Here is an 18,475-nt window from a genome sequence, read left to right as displayed (position 1 = left end):
GAATGGGGCGCGGTGGCGGCCGCCCGGCAGGGACAGGCAGGAAGAGGTGGTGCAATATTTGCTGGAACTGATTGGAAGGGGGTTGTCGAGAGTGACGATAGCGGGTAAGCTGGCAGGGATCGGTTTCATGGGTAAGCTACTGTGGGGATACGCCCCGTCCGCAGGTGAATTGGGGTCCAGGATGTTGGAAGGTTAGGCGCGGGAATGCGGGCGGGGGGGGGAAGTGCGGCGGCCGGTGTCAGTGGAAATGTTAGGCAGAGTGGTGCTGATGCTGCCTCGTGTGTGCAAGGATGACAGGGAGGCATGCTTGTTTGGGACACTAATGGTGTGGATGTTTGCAGGGGCCTTTCGGGTGTCGGAGCTTTTGGGCTCCAAGGCTGAGCGGGGCGTGGATTGGGCTGAGGTCCGAGTGTCGCAGTCGGAAGTGCGGTTGTGGTTACGAAAGTCCAAAACGGATCAGAGGAGTGTGGGGGCCTGGGTGACCATGGAAAAAAGGGGGGGAGGGCGGTGAGTGCCCGGTGCTTTGGGGCAGGAGATGGATGGCGGTGGGGGATGCGAATGGTCTGGTGTTTCGGCACGCGAATGGGAAGGGAGCGACGGGGCGTCAGCTGTTGGGGGTGTTGCGGAAGGCATTGGCGAGATTGGGAGTGGATGGGCGAAAATTTGGCACGCATTCTTTTCGAATTGGGGCGGCATCCGAGGCGCACCGTCAGGGACAGGGGAGGGGGGCCATCATGCGCTTGGGTAGGTGGACGTCAGATTGTTATCAACGCTACGTGCGCGGAGCTGACCCGGCGCGTGCGCGCGTTTTGGCATTGGGGGGACAGTGTTGATTGACATATGTTTCTCATTTCAGGTTCAGTGGCGGGACCCTCGTCCCGAGAGATGTTGATCTGGATTGTGGGTCACTCGTTTGTGAAGAGGGCGAAGCTGCAAGCGCAAGACAGCTATTTTGGGGATGGTTTGGGGTTCAATCCTGATTTGTTCAAGGTGTTTTGGTCGGGGAGGGGGGGGATGAGATGGAAAGAGTTGGTTACCACCCTGAATGGTTTAGTGTGCGGGGGGCGGTGCCCCGACGTGTTGGTCTTCCATTTGGGGGAGAACGATTTGGTGCGGGAGACAGGTTTGGTGCTGATGAGGGCGATGCGGCGGGATCTGGCAGAGCTGCGCAGGTGTTGGTCGGGGTGTACGGTGGTGTGGACCGAGTTGGTCCCGCGCAGAGTGTGGCGGGGAGCGGTGAAGCCGCAGGCGGTGGACAAGGCGAGGCGGAAGGTCAACGTGGAGATGGTTCGCTTTTGTCGTCATGTGGGTTTCACGCGCATATGGCACAGAGACATTAAATATGATGCGCCGGAGATGTTTAGAGGTGATGGAGTACATTTGTCCCGGATGGGAATGGATCTATACCTGTTGGAGCTTCGGGAGGTGTTGGCGAAGTTGTTGGGGGTACGACGGGAGTAAGGTGTTGGTGACGGGCAGCGAAGTGAAGGGGCGGGGGTGGGGGGGCAGGGAAAGGGGGGATGAGGTGTAACCACCTACCCCACTTTCCCTGGGTGGCGGAGTTTGGGTTGATGTTGGCCAAGTTTGGCTGGAGTTCGGGTCTTTATATTGATGTTTGGGGATTTGGGGAGCGGGAGCGGGGAAAGGGAAAACAGTTGTGGAGTTACATTAGAGGGGTTAGTTACAGTTGCAATAAGGCAGATAGGTCTGCAGGTTTTACAAGGTTTGGAGTTAAGATGTAGGGGAGAAAATGATACATGACGATGTTATGGAATTTGTATATCTGGATATGCAGGGTGGGGGGATTGTATCATGTGGGGATCGTAGGGGTGGAGGGAGACACAAACCTAAGGGGTCAGGTAACTAGATGTCTAGAGAGGTTTAGTTTTGTGAGGCGGTTGCCAGGGGTTAATACATGTGATGTGCACCTGTTTCAAATAAAGCGGCCTTTTACACACAAAATGGTAGTCGGTCTTGATTGCCCCCTTCATCCCTCCCAAGGGGGATTTGGGGGGCAGCCGAGCCTCGAGGTCTGCCCCCGGGCAGGTTTGGGAGGGGGAAGGGGTTTCATGGGCGCGGCCATTTTGCCGCCGGATGGGCTGCCTGGGAGAGCCCAAAGGCAGCCCAAATCCTACCATATAAGCCCAATTAACGGCTTCTTAACGGGTCCCCTCTTCCGCCCAGCCACCATTTTAGGTATTGTAACCTGGTGGCTGGGTGTGTAGTTCTGTAGCTTGTCCCACCCGCCCACCCTTAAGTGAGGGTTTTGGGGGGGGTGGAGCTTGGCGGCGGTTAATATTGGGCAGGTGGCATGTGTTTGGGACAGGTGCACAGGGAAAATTTTGCTGTATGGTTTTGTCGCTTGGAGCAGGTGCAGGCGGAGTTTGGGTTGATGTTGGCCAAGTTTGGCTGGAGTTCGGGTCTTTATATTGATGTTTAGGGATTTGGGGAGCGGGAGCGGGGAAAGGGAAAACAGTTGTGGAGTTACATTAGAGGGGTTAGTTACAGTTGCAATAAGGCAGATAGGTCTGCAGGTTTTACAAGGTTTGGAGTTAAGATGTAGGGGAGAAAATGATACATGACGATGTTATGGAATTTGTATATCTGGATATGCAGGGTGGGGGGATTGTATCATGTGGGGATCGTAGGGGTGGAGGGAGACACAAACCTAAGGGGTCAGGTAACTAGATGTCTAGAGAGGTTTAGTTTTGTGAGGCGGTTGCCAGGGGTTAATACATGTGATGTGCACCTGTTTCAAATAAAGCGGCCTTTTACACACAAAATGGTAGTCGGTCTTGATTGCCCCCTTCATCCCTCCCAAAATTCAGCTCCCGTGCACCGCTCACCCCTGCTCTACGAAGTTACGAGCTACCTGGGAGAGTGGTGGTTTATATCCCCCCCTCGCTCTACCTGCGGCCCCAGGTCCTGAAACCCCCATTGGGGGGGTTCAAACCAAGCCGTGTTACCCCATTGGCCGGGGTTTGGCACCCCCCCCCCCCCCCGGGCGCTCCTGCGAGGGGTGTGCTTCTGGGCGCTTTTGGGCGCCCAGAACTGGTTCTCCCACTGGGGCTCGGTGTGAGTTATGGCGCCGGCCCTTGAGCCTCCCTCTCCCCCCCCCTTGGGGGGGAGCGGCCTCTGCTGAAAGGCAGCGCTGCGCAGTGCACAGTCCAGCCTGACCAAACCCAGCTGAGCTCACATCCCAACAGAGTCTCAGTGGCGTGGGAAAGAGAAGATAGAGAAGCACCCCCATCCCAGCACGATGGAGTGAGGCGAAAACTGCTCTCCTTTAAATGCTGTCCGGCCTGTGGCAGCAAAGCACGGCTGCTGAGGGGAGAGCTGAAGAGTCCTCCAGCCACAGGTGGCGCTCGCGCAGCCCTTTGTTTCACAAGTACAGCAGGCGCTCATCCTGCCAGTTACTGGTGGGAGCGCGAGCGCCTGAGGCATGAATAGTGTCGGAATAGCACCTGATGTAGCACTGGAGCAGAGGTCTTCTGGCTGCTTTGCCGTTTAGATTGTTTTCGGTGCAGTAGGCTAGCTAATTATGATGCCTCAAGGTGTGCCTGAAAAAGACGCCTTTTGCTCAGAAGACAAGAGACAAACCTCAAAGCTGATGTCTGTAAACCGGCGAAACCTGATCCCTGTTTTGCTGAGATAGTTACGAACTTTGACTTCTCAGAAGGCAAAGAGAAACAAACCCAAGTAAAACGCATACAAGCACGTGTGAAAAGCTAATTAAAAAAAACTTTTTACTTCTTGCTTTGATGCATTATATTTAATGACAAATGCGTCCAGATTTGCATTTTCGATGCTGATAATGACATTTGTTAAATAAAAAAAAAGATTAAATGTTCCAAGGTAGTGCCTCTTATGAGAAGCGAGTGCAAACCGAAAGCCACCTTTAAAAACATTCATTGTCAAACATCATTTGCTTGTCTTTTAATAATGTAAACCATTAGTGTGCTGTTTGTGATGGTGTGTAATGTAATTATAAGATTTAGGGGCTTATTTACAAGCCCCTTGCGCCGCCGTCACTTTTTCCCATTTTAAAAGTAACGCACTTAGATAAAAAAAGAAGTCATTTTCTAAGAAATAATTTATCCACTTGTACTCCTTATTTTCTGCTACCATGTCCTATGATTAAGTGCGAGCAACACATAAATGACGAAGGCCAAAGAAGAGTAGCCATAATGGCTAGCTCATTCCACTCCGAAGAGTAACCTTCTATAATAGTAGTTGGAAGTAAGGGGTCCCTTGTCTTCCCTGATTGTTCCCGCCCGTAATCCATCCTTGATGGCAGGGATGGCACAGATCGTATACAAGGGAAGAGGAAAGGGACCTTGAGATCTCCTTACTATAAATGTTGCACAGTGAGGACTAAAAATGTTTTAAAAAGTAACGCACCGGCGGCGCAAGGGTGCATGTAAATAAGCCCCTCAATGTGGCAGGTTAAGTAGCTGCAGTGTGGCAATACATAAAGAAACAAAAATGTTAAAAGTTCATAGGCGCCTGGTACCTAGAATATTCATGTCCCATATATACAAAGTTCTGGTAGTGGGAGAGCAAGAGACAGACCTAGAAACTAAGAGGCAGATTTACAATAACTGGCGCATCCCTGCATATCAGCAGGGAAGCGCCAGTTATTGTGCGCCACGCCTCCGCCACCATGGATGAGCTGCATTTACAATGCGGCGCACCATGGGGCAAAAATGACACAGATGCGTAACGCATCTCCAGCAATGCTCTAAAGTGCCCTATTTTTACAATGCTGCGTTAAACCTTACGCCTGCTTTAAGCAGGCGCAGGGTTTTGATGCAGCATGGGCCCAAAAGTGACTGAGTAAAATCTAGTAGATTTCACTCAGCCACTTTTAGGAGGCATTCCTGCGCCGAACGCCCCCCCGCCCCCCTGCGCAGGAACGCCTCCTTCTGGCGCAGGGCTTTACAACGTGACGCATCTTCCAGAGGAGTCAAGTTGTAAATACCCCGCAGCATGGCGCATCTTTTGCGCCGCCGCTGCGTCACAAAAGTGACGCAACGGCGGTGTAAAAGAGCTGCAAGGGGCTTGTAAATCTGCCCCTCAAAACCTCATTTAAAGTGCAGTAGAAATGATACAAAACTCAGTATCAGTAACACTGCAGTAGTTTACCTTTATGCAAACTTTGACAGATGAAGGATATGGGGATGTTGGGCATAGCAGGAGAAGGCCTGTTGTCCTGTTTTTTCTTTTTCGCACCTCTTTGTCTCACCCCATTGGTGTCATGCCTACCGGTGTGCCAAGAGCCACCAGAGATGGGGAGCTTGTCAGCCTCATAGGTAGGGATGTTGGTTGTGTTTGCTCTGTAGAAGATATACTGGTTTTGAAGATGGTGAGGCAGCCAGTGGCGTTCATATGCATGGGGGTGGTGTGGTCTATACCTTTTGGCTTCTGATGAGCCATGCTGCTGCGTGTTGGATAATCTTAAATGCGGCCAGGATGGAGTCTTGGAGGATGTGGAGCAGGGGATTGCTACCACACATGTGTATGCACGAGGGTTGAGAACAAGTTCTGAACTTGCTTTCTGGGAGGAATGGTTTCACTTTCTGCAGTCAAGAGAGCTGGTACCTGGTCATCTTATTTATCATGGTGATGTGTCCCATGTGTCTTAGAAAGACACCGAAGGTGAATCCAAGACATTTGGCAAAGTGAAGAACTGTGTGAGCGGGGATATAACTAAGATCAGTTTTTTTGTGTGTACTAACAAGACCAGAGGACGTCTCTGAAATATCAAAGAGTGAATTCAGACACAATCAAGAACACTGTGAGGCAGGACAAGAGGGATTCTGGAATTTGATAAAAGCAGTTTCAGTTTTCATCATAAGAAAGACAGAGGGAATTTGAATCATGTCATTGATGCAGGCAGTCCAGCTATGGTCAAGAGTAGAGTGAGTTTGTATCATATCAAGTACTAAGTGAGTCTGTGCACTGTAAAGCACTAGTACCATGGGTACGGTTAGGGTGTAAATATTCTCGAGAGCTGTAGAACTGCGTTTCAGAGATGGATGACTTCGAGAATTATTAAGGATAGAGATAGTCAAGGTGAAATCTAAAGCAGATTTGTTCCGGAAAATGTCAAAAAGTAAGGGCCTGATGTATAGTTTGGTGGATTAGTATATAACAGACATTTGCCACTCTCATTTACACGCTCTCCCAGTAACATGAGAGGTGCTCTGTTTTACTGGCATTAGTCAACGCCCCCACTCTACGCATCGTTCCAGCACTACTGCAGAGTCTAGACCAGTGTAAGGCCCAGACCAGACTATTAAAGACCAGTTTTGCTTTGAGTCCAGTACTGTCCAATCCTGAGCCCAGCAAAGCATAGCCCTCTTCATCACAGCCCAGCACAGCCAAACCCGCCTTTGATCTGCGAGTCCTACCCATAACCATGCACAGACCACAGATCAGCACTGTTCTTGGGAAAATAATTCACTGCAATATAGGTCACCGTGGTAGAAGTGTCAAAATTGTGTATCATATTGCATTACAGAATTTAACCCCTCCCATGCTCATGACGAGCTGAGCTCGTCATGAGCCACGGCGCTCCGGTGCTCATGACGAGCTCAGCTCGTCATGGCCCGTGGAACGCTCAGGTGCGGGGAGAATTCCCCTGCTGTGCTGAACGTTCCATGGGAGCCAATGCACCTGTGACGAGCTCAGCTCGTCATGAGCCACGGCGCTCCGGTGCTCATGACGAGCTCAGCTCGTCATGGCCCGTGGAACGCTCAGGTGCGGGGAGAATTCCCCTGCTGTGCTGAACGTTCCATGGGAGCCAATGCACCTGTGACGAGCTCAGCTCGTCATGAGCACAGGAGCGCCGTGCCTCATGACGAGCTGAGTGGGGGGAGGGGTCCCAACCACTTGGGACCCCTGCTGCACTCACCTATGTCCCGGATCACTGGAGGCCGGCCGCATCCTTGTCGTCACTCTTCGTCTATGGGAGTGGCGCCAGTTCCCTCTCTGGGTTTCAGAGTTCGCCTCCCTCTGTACTTGCTCAGGCCTGCCATCACTTCCCCAGTGGATCACTGAAAGAATATTGACGGACAGAATATCGACCTACAGAAATACCGATGCTGGAATATCGAAGGCAAGTATATCGACACCCTATCTACAACATTGTAAGTACAAAAATATAGGGAAAAAAATATCGATGTTAAAAATATCGTAATTAAAAATATTGTTTTTTCTCTGTAAAAAAAAAGTAAATTAAAGTAAATAATACTTATAAATAAAATAAACATATTTAAACATATTTAATAATGTTTAAAATTAATAAACAATACATATTTAATAATAAAGCTTTAATTATATGTACATACATTATATAATATATACTTACTTAATATTAATGTTTAATAATTATTTTAATTACTTATACATTATTAAAAAATACTATAAATTACAAATACATCTGCACACATAAAATAAAACAAATACAAATAAATAATTATATATTTTCAATATTTTTAAAGTTAATTAAATACAACATTATCTAAAAAAATACAAAAAATATTAAATAAATAAATAAAACTACTATTTAAAGTCCTAAAAAAACTACAGTAATGAAAACATTGGATAGCGTAGAACATAAAATTACTATTCCCACTCCAGAAAATTCAACAGTAGGGAAAGCGTTAAATAGCGTAGGGGTAAAAATTACTATTCCCACTCCAGAGAGTGCAACAGTAGAGAAAGCGTTGGATAACATAGGGGTAAAAATTACTGTTCCCACTCCAGAGAGTGCAACAGTAGGGAAAGCGTTGGATAGCGTAGGTGTAAAAATTACTATTCCCAATCCAGAGAGTGCACCAGTAGGGAAAGCGTTGGATAACGTAGGGGTAAAAATTACTATTCCCACTCCAGAGAGTGCAACAGTAGGGAAAGCGTTGGATAGCCTAGGGGTAAAAATTACTATTCCCTCTCTAGTGAGTGCAACAGTAGGGAAAGCGTTGGATAGCGTAGGTGTAAAAATTACTATTCCCAATCCAGAGAGTGCACCAGTAGGGAAAGCGTTGGATAGCGTAGGGGTAAAAATTACTATTCCCACTCCAGAGAGTGCAACATTAGGGAAAGCGTTGGATAGCCTAGGGGTAAAAATTACTATTCCCACTCTAGTGAGTGCAACAGTAGGGAAAGCGTTGGATAGCGTAGGTGTAAAAATTACTATTCCCAATCCAGAGAGTGCACCAGTAGGGAAAGCGTTGGATAGCGTAGGGGTAAAAATTCCTATTCCCACTCCAGTGAGTGCAACAGTAGGGAAAGCGTTGGATAGAGTAGGGGTAAAAATTACTATTCCCACTCCAGAGAGTGCAACAGTATGGAAAGCATTGGATAGCGTAGGGGTAAAAATTACTATTCCCACTCTATGGAGTGCAACAGTAGGGAAAGTGTTAGATAGCGAAGGGGCAAAAATTACTATTCCCACTCCAGAGAATGCAACAGTAGGGAAAGCGTTGGATAGCGTAGGAGTAAAAATTACTATTCCCACTCCAGAGAGTGCAACAGTAGGGAACGCGTTGGATAGCGTAGGAGTAAAAATTACTATTCCCACTCGAGAGAGTGCACCAGTCGGGAAAGCGTTGGATAGCACAGGGGCAAAAATTACTATTACCACTCCAGTGAGTGCAACACTAGAGAAAGCGTTGGATAGCATAGGGATAAAAATTACTATTCCTACTCCAGTGAGTGCAACAGTAGGGAAAGGGTTGAATAGCATAGGGGCAAAAATTACTATTCCCACTCCAATGAGTGCAACAGTAGGGAAAGTGTTGGATAGCGTAGGGGTAAAAATTACTATACCCACTCCAGAGAGTGCAACAGTAGGGAAAGCGTTGGATTGCGTAGAGGTAAAAATGACTATTCCCTCTCCAGAGAGTGCAACAGTAGGGAAAGTGTTGGATAGCGTAGGTGTAAAAATTACTATTCCCAATCCAGAGAGTGCACCAGTAGGGAAAGCGTTGGATAGCGTAGGGGTAAAAATTCCTATTCCCACTCCAGTGAGTGCAACAGTAGGGAAAGCGTTGGATAGAGTAGGGGTAAAAATTACTATTCCCACTCCAGAGAGTGCAACAGTATGGAAAGCATTGGATAGCGTAGGGGTAAAAATTACTATTCCCACTCCAGAGAGTGCAACAGTAGGGAAAGCGTTGGATAGCCTAGGGGTAAAAATTACTATTCCCACTCTAGTGAGTGCAACAGTAGGGAAAGCGTTGGATAGCGTAGGTGTAAAAATTACTATTCCCAATCCAGAGAGTGCACCAGTAGGGAAAGCGTTGGATAGCGTAGGGGTAAAAATTACTATTCCCACTCCAGAGAGTGCAACATTAGGGAAAGCGTTGGATAGCCTAGGGGTAAAAATTACTATTCCCACTCTAGTGAGTGCAACAGTAGGGAAAGCGTTGGATAGCGTAGGTGTAAAAATTACTATTCCCAATCCAGAGAGTGCACCAGTAGGGAAAGCGTTGGATAGCGTAGGGGTAAAAATTCCTATTCCCACTCCAGTGAGTGCAACAGTAGGGAAAGCGTTGGATAGAGTAGGGGTAAAAATTACTATTCCCACTCCAGAGAGTGCAACAGTATGGAAAGCATTGGATAGCGTAGGGGTAAAAATTACTATTCCCACTCTATGGAGTGCAACAGTAGGGAAAGTGTTAGATAGCGTAGGGGCAAAAATTACTATTCCCACTCCAGAGAATGCAACAGTAGGGAAAGCGTTGGATAGCGTAGGAGTAAAAATTACTATTCCCACTCCAGAGAGTGCAACAGTAGGGAACGCGTTGGATAGCGTAGGAGTAAAAATTACTATTCCCACTCCAGAGAGTGCACCAGTCGGGAAAGCGTTGGATAGCACAGGGGCAAAAATTACTATTACCACTCCAGTGAGTGCAACACTAGAGAAAGCGTTGGATAGCATAGGGATAAAAATTACTATTCCTACTCCAGTGAGTGCAACAGTAGGGAAAGGGTTGAATAGCATAGGGGCAAAAATTACTATTCCCACTCCAATGAGTGCAACAGTAGGGAAAGTGTTGGATAGCGTAGGGGTAAAAATTACTATACCCACTCCAGAGAGTGCAACAGTAGGGAAAGCGTTGGATTGCGTAGAGGTAAAAATGACTATTCCCTCTCCAGAGAGTGCAACAGTAGGGAAAGCGTTGGATAGCGTAGGGGTAAAAATTACTATTCCCACTCCGGTGACTGCAACAGTAGGGAAAGTAAATACTTCATACATGAATAAAAATTAATTAAATATTAATACCAATTACAAATTAATTAAAAGTAATTACCAATGTAATATAATATAATAATTAATCAAATAAAAATACAAATAAAAACTAATTATTAAAAATATTTACCTATTAATACAAATTAATTAAAAATGAATTAATTAACAATTGAAAAATAATTAACAATTAATTCAAAATACATACCAATAAATAAATTAAAAAATGTAATTAATTACAATTAAATTACTTCCCACCCTATTCCCCTATAAACCCACAACCCGCTACAGAAAATAAATTAATAAAATTAACACAATTATCAATTAATCAATTAATAAAAATTAATTACCAATTATATTTTAATTAATTGCCAATTAAAAATTAAATAACAATGAATTCAAAATAAATACCAATAAATACATTAAAATATCTATTTAATTATAATTAAATTACTTCCCACACTATTACCCTATAAACCCGCAACCCGCTACAGATTTATATTATGCAAAAATTAAATACCATAAAATTAATTACTTAAAATAAATTATAAAATAAACATACACTTTTCACACATATACTAACATAAAAAACACTTTAAAAAAATCGATATTATTAAAAAATCGATATTAACTTACTTACCTCAAATTCAATATTTTTGTTGATTATATTCTGTCCATTCGATATTGTGTCCATTCTATATTTTGAATTCGATAGTACTGCAATTCAACTCTATATTTTTGTTGACTATATTCTGTCCATTCGATATTTTGTCCATTCTATATTTTAATTCGATATAACTGCAATTCTATATTTTTGACTCGATATTTTGACTGTATACCTTTCCCAGTCCCACAGTCAGGCAGGTTGGGATACCTGCCTTGCGGCATCGAGCCGCAGGGACACTCTCCGAGCGGCCTGGGTCGTGCAGCCGTCTGGAGGGTTCCAACCGCAGGTTTAGTCAGAGTGAACAGACGGGCCCACCTTGGACAGAGGGTGTCTCAGGAGCCACCCATCCAATGTCAGGGGTTGCCGCACCAATCTGGCAATTGGTAGTGCGGTGGATGGAACAAGGAGGACCGGATCAGTGCCAGAATAGCAGGTAGGCTGGTGGAGCTCATGTTTGGAGCTGCTATTCTGCCACGTTTTTGGCCACTCCCGGATTTAAGGGATTTTTGATTCAGGTTTTAACCAACTTCTTTTCCGACAGCTTTGAGTGGCTGAGGGGTCTTGAAAGAGGTGAGGTTGTCAACAAAGGATAACATCAAAGATGGAACTCATGAACTGTTATTGTTGTGTTCTCAGGTGCAAAAGTGGTAAGTTGAGAATGAATAGTGAATAGGTCATGATTCTTCTAAGATCCAAAGCATATTTTTTGAGTCTGTGAAGATTACAGATATCCTTGAAAATGGATGATTGAGTTTAAAGTTAATGATGATGGTCAGTCCAAATTATGAGGTAGTTGCTAACCACACTTATGAGACTGTCATTCTTGAATATTGAATTCAGTGTATGAGTTGTAAACGGTATCAACTGATCTAGGTCAAGCCATTTGAGGCTAGAAGAAGGATTTAGTCTGGGGCAGCCCGGGTTTATCATACCAGATATTATAATCTCCTAGTATGCAGAGGCCAGAATGCTTTGAGGTAATCTCTGAGAATCCATGAAGGCATCAGCAGATGAATGGTTGTATGTTGGCAGTCTGTAAATCAATAGGAATGAGTGAAGATTGTTTATGGAGGGCATTTGACAAGCAGCAAAATTAATTTTGGAGGCAGCAACTTCTTGGCTGGTTTCTGTAAGGAGAAACTTTTTATAGCCATTTCCTAATTATCATCTGGTCTTCTAACGGAGGCAACTCTAAACAGCATTTTTTAACCTGAGGGAAATGTGTTATTTAGGGTAGTTGCTGCATTATTGTTTAGCCAAGCTTCTGTAATGTAGAGCAGGTCACAGCTAAAGTTTGATATCATTTCTGATATTTTGATTTTATTTTTTATTTTTTGTTCATTGATCATGATTTAAAGAGGACACTAGAGAGATGGAAAGTAAAATGCAGAGGTAGGACAGGTTGTATAGTATGGGGTACAAGAAAACTGCCTGTGCATCAGGGCCCATTTTGTTTTTTTACTTTCTAAGAAATAGTCCCTGCTTTGGAGATTTGATCTTAGCAATAAAAAACAATGCAGAGTGAGCTGCCCTGACATTGTGCTCTCACCGGTATTCATTTCTATCAAAAGTTCTTCCGTCACATTGGCAGAAGCATTTCCACCAGGAATTATAAAGCTTCTTCGGTATTCAACTTTAATTAGGGCAGGCGGTCTGCTGTGGGGTGGATGGCTTAAGCAGATTGTCTCCGGTGCCTAAATGGCCCCATAGCCACATAGATTCAAAAGTGCTGGTTAATCTTTCTAACACCAAGCAGCTAACACCTAGCAGCAGTGTTGGTGAAAGTCATGAAGAATGAATGAATGAAATAGAATTACTAAAGCGCGACACTCACCCGGGGGTATCTAGGCACTGAGCTGAAAGGCATCATGAAGTCTCTGAAAACTGGCAAGTTTGTTATTGAGGAGCTAAGTCTTCAGGTTCTTACTGAATTCCAATAAGTTTGTCTTAGATTTTAGTTCTATTGGAAGCGAGTTCCACAGCCTCGATGTACTTAGAATACATCCTCTCCCTCCCTAGTTGGTTTTCTTAAATCTAGGGATTACAAGAATTCCACTGGTGGATGAAAGCAGGGATCGAGCTGAGGTTTAGCCCTGGAAACTCTGTATGAGATACTCAAGGCCAGTACCTTGTTGTGCTCTGAAGACAATGCAGAGTGCCTTAAACTGAATCCGTTTACATATAGTAAGCCAGTGTAATTGGATCAGTGCTTGAGATGTTGATCTATGTTTTGGAATGCCTAGCAATACCCGTGCTGCGGCGTTCTGCAGTGTTTGTAGCTTATGTAAAAATAGTTTTCGAATATTGATGAAAAACTCATCACAGTAGTCTACTTAAGATGAAATGAGAGTAGTAACTACCGTCTTCTGCAGACTTGATGGAATGAAAGGCAACACTTTCCATAGAGTTTTTCAAATAAAGAAACATGCTGAGGTGATGATTTATTTGTCCTTCAAAGGATAGTTTAGTGTCAATAACTACTCCAAAGTTTTTTGTTCTGTCACTGGGGATAGGTAGGTTCCCCAATTCCAGGGGCCAACAATTGACCAAAAAGAAGGATTATTGCCAAACAGCAGGACATCAGTCTTCGAGGAGTTTAGTTTTAAGCAGTTACTGCTCATCCACTTTCCAATGTGAGACATACAGTCATGGAAATGGACTGCCGTGGCTTCGGGATTGTCGGTGACAGACACAACAATCTGAGTGTCATCCGCTTACGAAACCAAAGAAAAAACGAATGATCTTATCAGAGCAGCAACTGGGGTAACATAAAGATTAAATAGAGTGGAGCACCGGGATGAACCCCGAGGGATCCCACAAGGCAAAGAGAAGGCTGGTGAGATAAATTCACTGAGAGAGACCGTCTGGATATGGTCAGTTAAAAAGGAGGTGATGAACTGAAGTGCATCCCAATTGATTCCAAGTGATCGTTTAGAACAGCGTGATTAACCATATCAAATGCGGCTGGAATTTCTAAAAGGATCAGAGCCGCATTTCCACCGCCATCTATTGTCCGCCTAATTTCTTCCGTAGCTGTGACCAACGCCAGCTCGGTGCTATGATGACTACGAAATCCAAACTGTGTAGGATCAAGACTCTTTGTATTGTCTAATAAAAGTAGCTATTTCTTGATTGATGATTTTTTCGACCAATTTGGCAGGAAATGCTAGTCTTGTTATTGGGCAATAATTATTACGGTCAGCAGCATCCAGGGGCTTGATGAATTATTCTGGCTGGAAATGGGTCCTCAGGAGAGCCTGATTTAATCTGCATCCGTATCCTTTGGGTCTGATCCACCATCAGAGGTCCAAAGTGGGATAGAGTACTGGCATTGTGGGTGCTCTACAGCGGTCTGTTGGTTAGATCGACATTTGGATTAATGTCTAAAATGGAATCATAGACCAATTTGACTTTGTCTTGGAAATGAGATGCTAGTTTGTTGCAGATTTTTTGATTAACTTTGGGGTTCTTGGGGTCTGGTAGTTTTGATAATTTGTTATCTGTTGCAAATAGTTCCTTACAGGAATTCATAGCTCCTTCTATTTTTGTCCCAAAGTAATTATTTTTCTCCATTAAAATCATTCTTTTATAGGTCTGTAAGTTGGCTTTATATACCTCTTTGTCTTCTGTTTTGTGGTTGAGTCTCCATTTACGCTCTGATCTCCTACATTCCTGCTTTTTCTGTCTAAGATACTCGCTAAACCAGGGTTCAGAGGGGTTAGTCGTATGGCTATTGGAGTTTTTTGCTGGAGCTAGCAGGGTTAATGGTGCATCTAGCCATTGATGGTAACTACGAGCAGCAGTGTCTAAATCAGGTCATACCAGGTGGGTTGATTCCATGAGAGATACATTAAATTGACTAGCATCTATAGTGTTCCATAGGTGACAAGTGATATTCCTAATATGTGTGCATGGATTTTCTGCTTTGAATCGGCTATTTATCTAAAAAAAGATTGCCTTATGGTGGGATCATGAGGGAGAGAGAATACCCAATGGAGCTGTGGATTATCCGTAAAGATGCCATCAAGCAAATGACCAGCTGTGTGTGAGTGGCCCTGGACAATTTGTGGTAGACCAGCGCTAGCAATCTGATTCAGTAAATTTATGGAATCTGGATCAAGCAGGTTGTCCATATGGTAATCAATGGTCGTCAAGAATAGTGCAGTCCGTGGCGTCAACTTTAAGTTCTATCAGGCTGCCAATGGATTGAGAGAAACCTGTTCTAGAACCTGGTGGTCGATAGATGAGAAGTCCATTAAAGGAATAGTGACTGGTAAGTTCAATTTAAAATGTAAGGCTACGCAGAGTAGCTCATTGGGAAGAACATTAAAAATAGTTTTGAAGTGATCTCTGAATCTTATTGCAAGGCCTCCACCCTTTTTTAATGGACAGTCATGTCTTACTATCCTGAAGCATGCAGGTAAAGCCAATGGTAGATCTGGCTCAGGAGAAGGATCTGCTCAGGTTTCAGTGATAAAAGCCAGAATAATATTCTGATTTTCCATGAAGATTGCAAAGTCCAGTGCATGTTTTATAAGTGATCTGGCATTTATGAGTGTACAACTGCATCTCATTTTAGACTGTTAAGGGGGTACCACTAATAAATTTGTAGCTGTAGGAGACATACAATGGATGGTAGTAGGGGTAAAATCACAGACGAGATATACTAAGCCATCATTGCATTGGTACGGGTCTAACTAAGGACCCCCACAGTACTTTCTTGAGGAATTAATTAAAAGCTAAGTTTCCCTGGAATGGGTGATAGGGTCCTCACCTTTCTGGGGTCAAACTAGCAGGGGGCTGGCGCTGAGCGCAATTCGAGAGCGGATGGGTGCAGACGGGCTTGCCTTTGATGCACTCGCTGCGCACATCTGCTGCGGGCTCAGATTTGCATGTGTTTTTTAGCCCCGACAGGCAAAAGTAAGAAATGCTGGACCGTCAATTGTACAAGATGGCGGCCAGCCGATGAACAGAAAAAGGAGAAAAAGGAACTCTCTCCGCACAAACGGGTGACCCGCGGCAGACCAGAGAGTCTAGAAATGTAGAAAGGCAGGAGTTGAGGAATTACCTGGTTACAGCAGAAGCTCAGAATCTAAAATTACACTTAGCCCAGAAGATACATTTAAAAATGCAAGTAAAAATCAAGAGTCAAGAGTTTAATTGTTTATAATGTTTTAAAATGTGCCGGAATAGCTGTAGGCTTTGAGTATCTTATTAAAATGAAATGAACTCTGGGCATATGCTGGAATTAAACTATATTTTCTTTACTGGTGACGGATACTGATTTTATTGAACTGAGAAGGCTGAGTGGGCCAACTGGGATTCATATCTGTGGCCATGAAGTTACACAGGTTTCTAAAGTGGATGCATTGGTCAACTCAGGCACAAGACGCAACATATTTGAATAGGGTGGCTTGCTAGTTTACTATGAGGCCGAGGTAGATATCTCCAACCACTAAAAAAGGGAGTGGAATTCAGGATCGAGCTAGGATCTTCGAAGAAGGTACCTGTGATGGCAGATGGAAGAGGCAGAGATCAAAAGAGTGCCATAAAACCTACTACTCTGATGTGCTTAATGTAAAGTATGGTACCATCAAGTTCACCTTCCCTTTGTCCCCCACACGTTTCCCTTCATGCCTTCCGCATTTCCTCGGACTCCTCCCACCTCTCTCCATAACTTCTTCTTTTCAACATTCTTCTCTTTTCACATGCTCAAAAACGACAGGTTTTCCTCTACTTATGCCCTGCATGTGCCAAGCAGCTGAGAAATAGTCTGTTAGCATAAGACCTTTGGTTTGGATTCGGAAGACTGGAGGATCTCCAATTCATGCACTGTGTACTTTTGAGTAATTACCTTGCCCTGATGTGGCCGAAGTGGTAAATCTAGGGACCTTGGGAGTAAATACGTCCAACCCTCCCATTCACACTCAATTAAAACCTGTGATAAGCAAAACATGTAAATAAGTGGAAGGGTAAAGTCCTCCCCTCACCAAATTTGGGCTCCACTGGTAAGCGAGAGGCTATTTCCTGGAATGACTTCAAGGCGCTTTGAATCTGTGAAAGAAAACATAAAATCTCAGTGAGTAGGTAAAAACTTGCATGAGGTTTGAAGAACAGAGCTTTCTTGCAGGCTGTGAAGTGGAGTCTGACCACTGCTTTTTGGCTTTACTGAAAGAGTGAAAGGAAGTTACCTCAGGATTCTAGAGCCCTTAATCGGTCAAAAATAACATGTCACAGGACGTAAAGTAATAAACTGAGATGTACATAGTGAACAACACCATTCCTCCCTCTCCCACGTCTGAATGCTCCCCCACACTTAATGCCAAGTCATCATGAGTTTTCAGTCCCTGTACTACATCATACCACGTAAACTGATGCCAATCTGCACTAACTCACCCCCTGCTGCACAACTGCTCCTATTTGCTGGAAACCTGGAACACCTTCTTTATCATTCTACATTCTTGCTTCCTCTTTCATACAATCACTGCCTTATTCCGCCATATTCAGTGCAGCTTTTACACTGTGGAGAAATGAGGTTCCGTGACAATTGTAAGTGGTGTTTTCGACTCGCACGAATATGGTCGAGTCTGGTATCTATGAACCGCAAATGACGAGTTTAGTGGGTGTACGCATTTTCGCTGTACTAGCCTGAACCGTTCGTTTGTTTCGTGGGTTTCTTCATCTGAACCCACGGGTTCCATTTTAGATATGGCATCCATTTTGTTTCTTGCCCTCAAGTAGCCAGCGAACGGACGCTGTCCGCTTCGCGACCCTGGGTTTCCCAAACTCTGGCGGAAGACACGTGTTCCTTTGAGGGTGTCTTTATCATGAGGGGGATGACACTGTAGGGCAGATGGCCCCGCTCGAGGCTCATCTTGCCGTGCCGGTCTATTGTTTTAGTTGTGCATTTCACTAGGCACGTCCTTTTGATCCCTGCAATCGTGTTTCCTGACACCACCCCTTTTATACTTTCTCTGATCTGTTCGCTATCCTTCGTCTTCCTCTGCACCTGTTTCTGACTCTTCCTTGATTCGTTTACAGCCGAACGGAATGCACTAATGGTGGGAAGATGTACTTTTACAGTTGGGAACTGCCAAATGCTACTGTAATTATGTTCCGGGCCCTGAATACATGAAAGCGACCCCCTATGATATTTACTGTGGGAACTGGGTTGTAACCTTTTGTTAGTCATGTTATCCTATGACGAAAAACTGCATAAAAAGAGCGATCCACAGATACAATTTGAAGCAGTCTCCTAGAACCTACACGTGTTGTACTTCTTGTGACTTCTGTGTTCCCTGCAGTAACTAAACCTCGAATCTTTGACGCCGAAGGAAGTGTCCCGTGTCTCTGTCATTTGTACGCCGGAACAGGTAACCCACAAAAGTTTCAGGTGTTATCCTTGGCACCGCTGGGTCTTAGAATAACCCAGTCCTTCAGTTGGCATCAGTGGTACCGGTCCAAGCCCAACGATCGTGAGGAACTTCGTGTGAAATCTCCGAGGGAAGGTGCACCCCGCTTCATCGATCCTGTTGTCGAAACAAGTGGCCCAA

At 44.7% G+C, this 18,475-nt stretch overlaps 1 protein-coding gene across 2 annotated transcripts in view; it reads right to left on the bottom strand.

Annotated features, from left to right (window-relative positions):
* Positions 1-18,475, bottom strand: part of EFCAB5 (EF-hand calcium binding domain 5) — a 377,049-nt gene that overhangs the window by 251,430 nt on the left and 107,144 nt on the right. For both annotated transcript variants that reach the window (XM_086955085.1, XM_086955086.1), the window contains exon 4: positions 16,913-16,976. In XM_086955085.1, coding sequence (XP_086811211.1) covers positions 16,913-16,976 — 64 coding nt within the window. The remainder of the gene's footprint in view (positions 1-16,912; positions 16,977-18,475) is intronic.

This window comes from Lissotriton vulgaris, chromosome 2_1 (assembly GCF_964263255.1).
Source record: "Lissotriton vulgaris chromosome 2_1, aLisVul1.2, whole genome shotgun sequence".
NCBI lineage: Eukaryota > Metazoa > Chordata > Amphibia > Caudata > Salamandridae > Lissotriton > Lissotriton vulgaris.
This window is presented reverse-complemented; position numbering and strand designations above follow the sequence as displayed.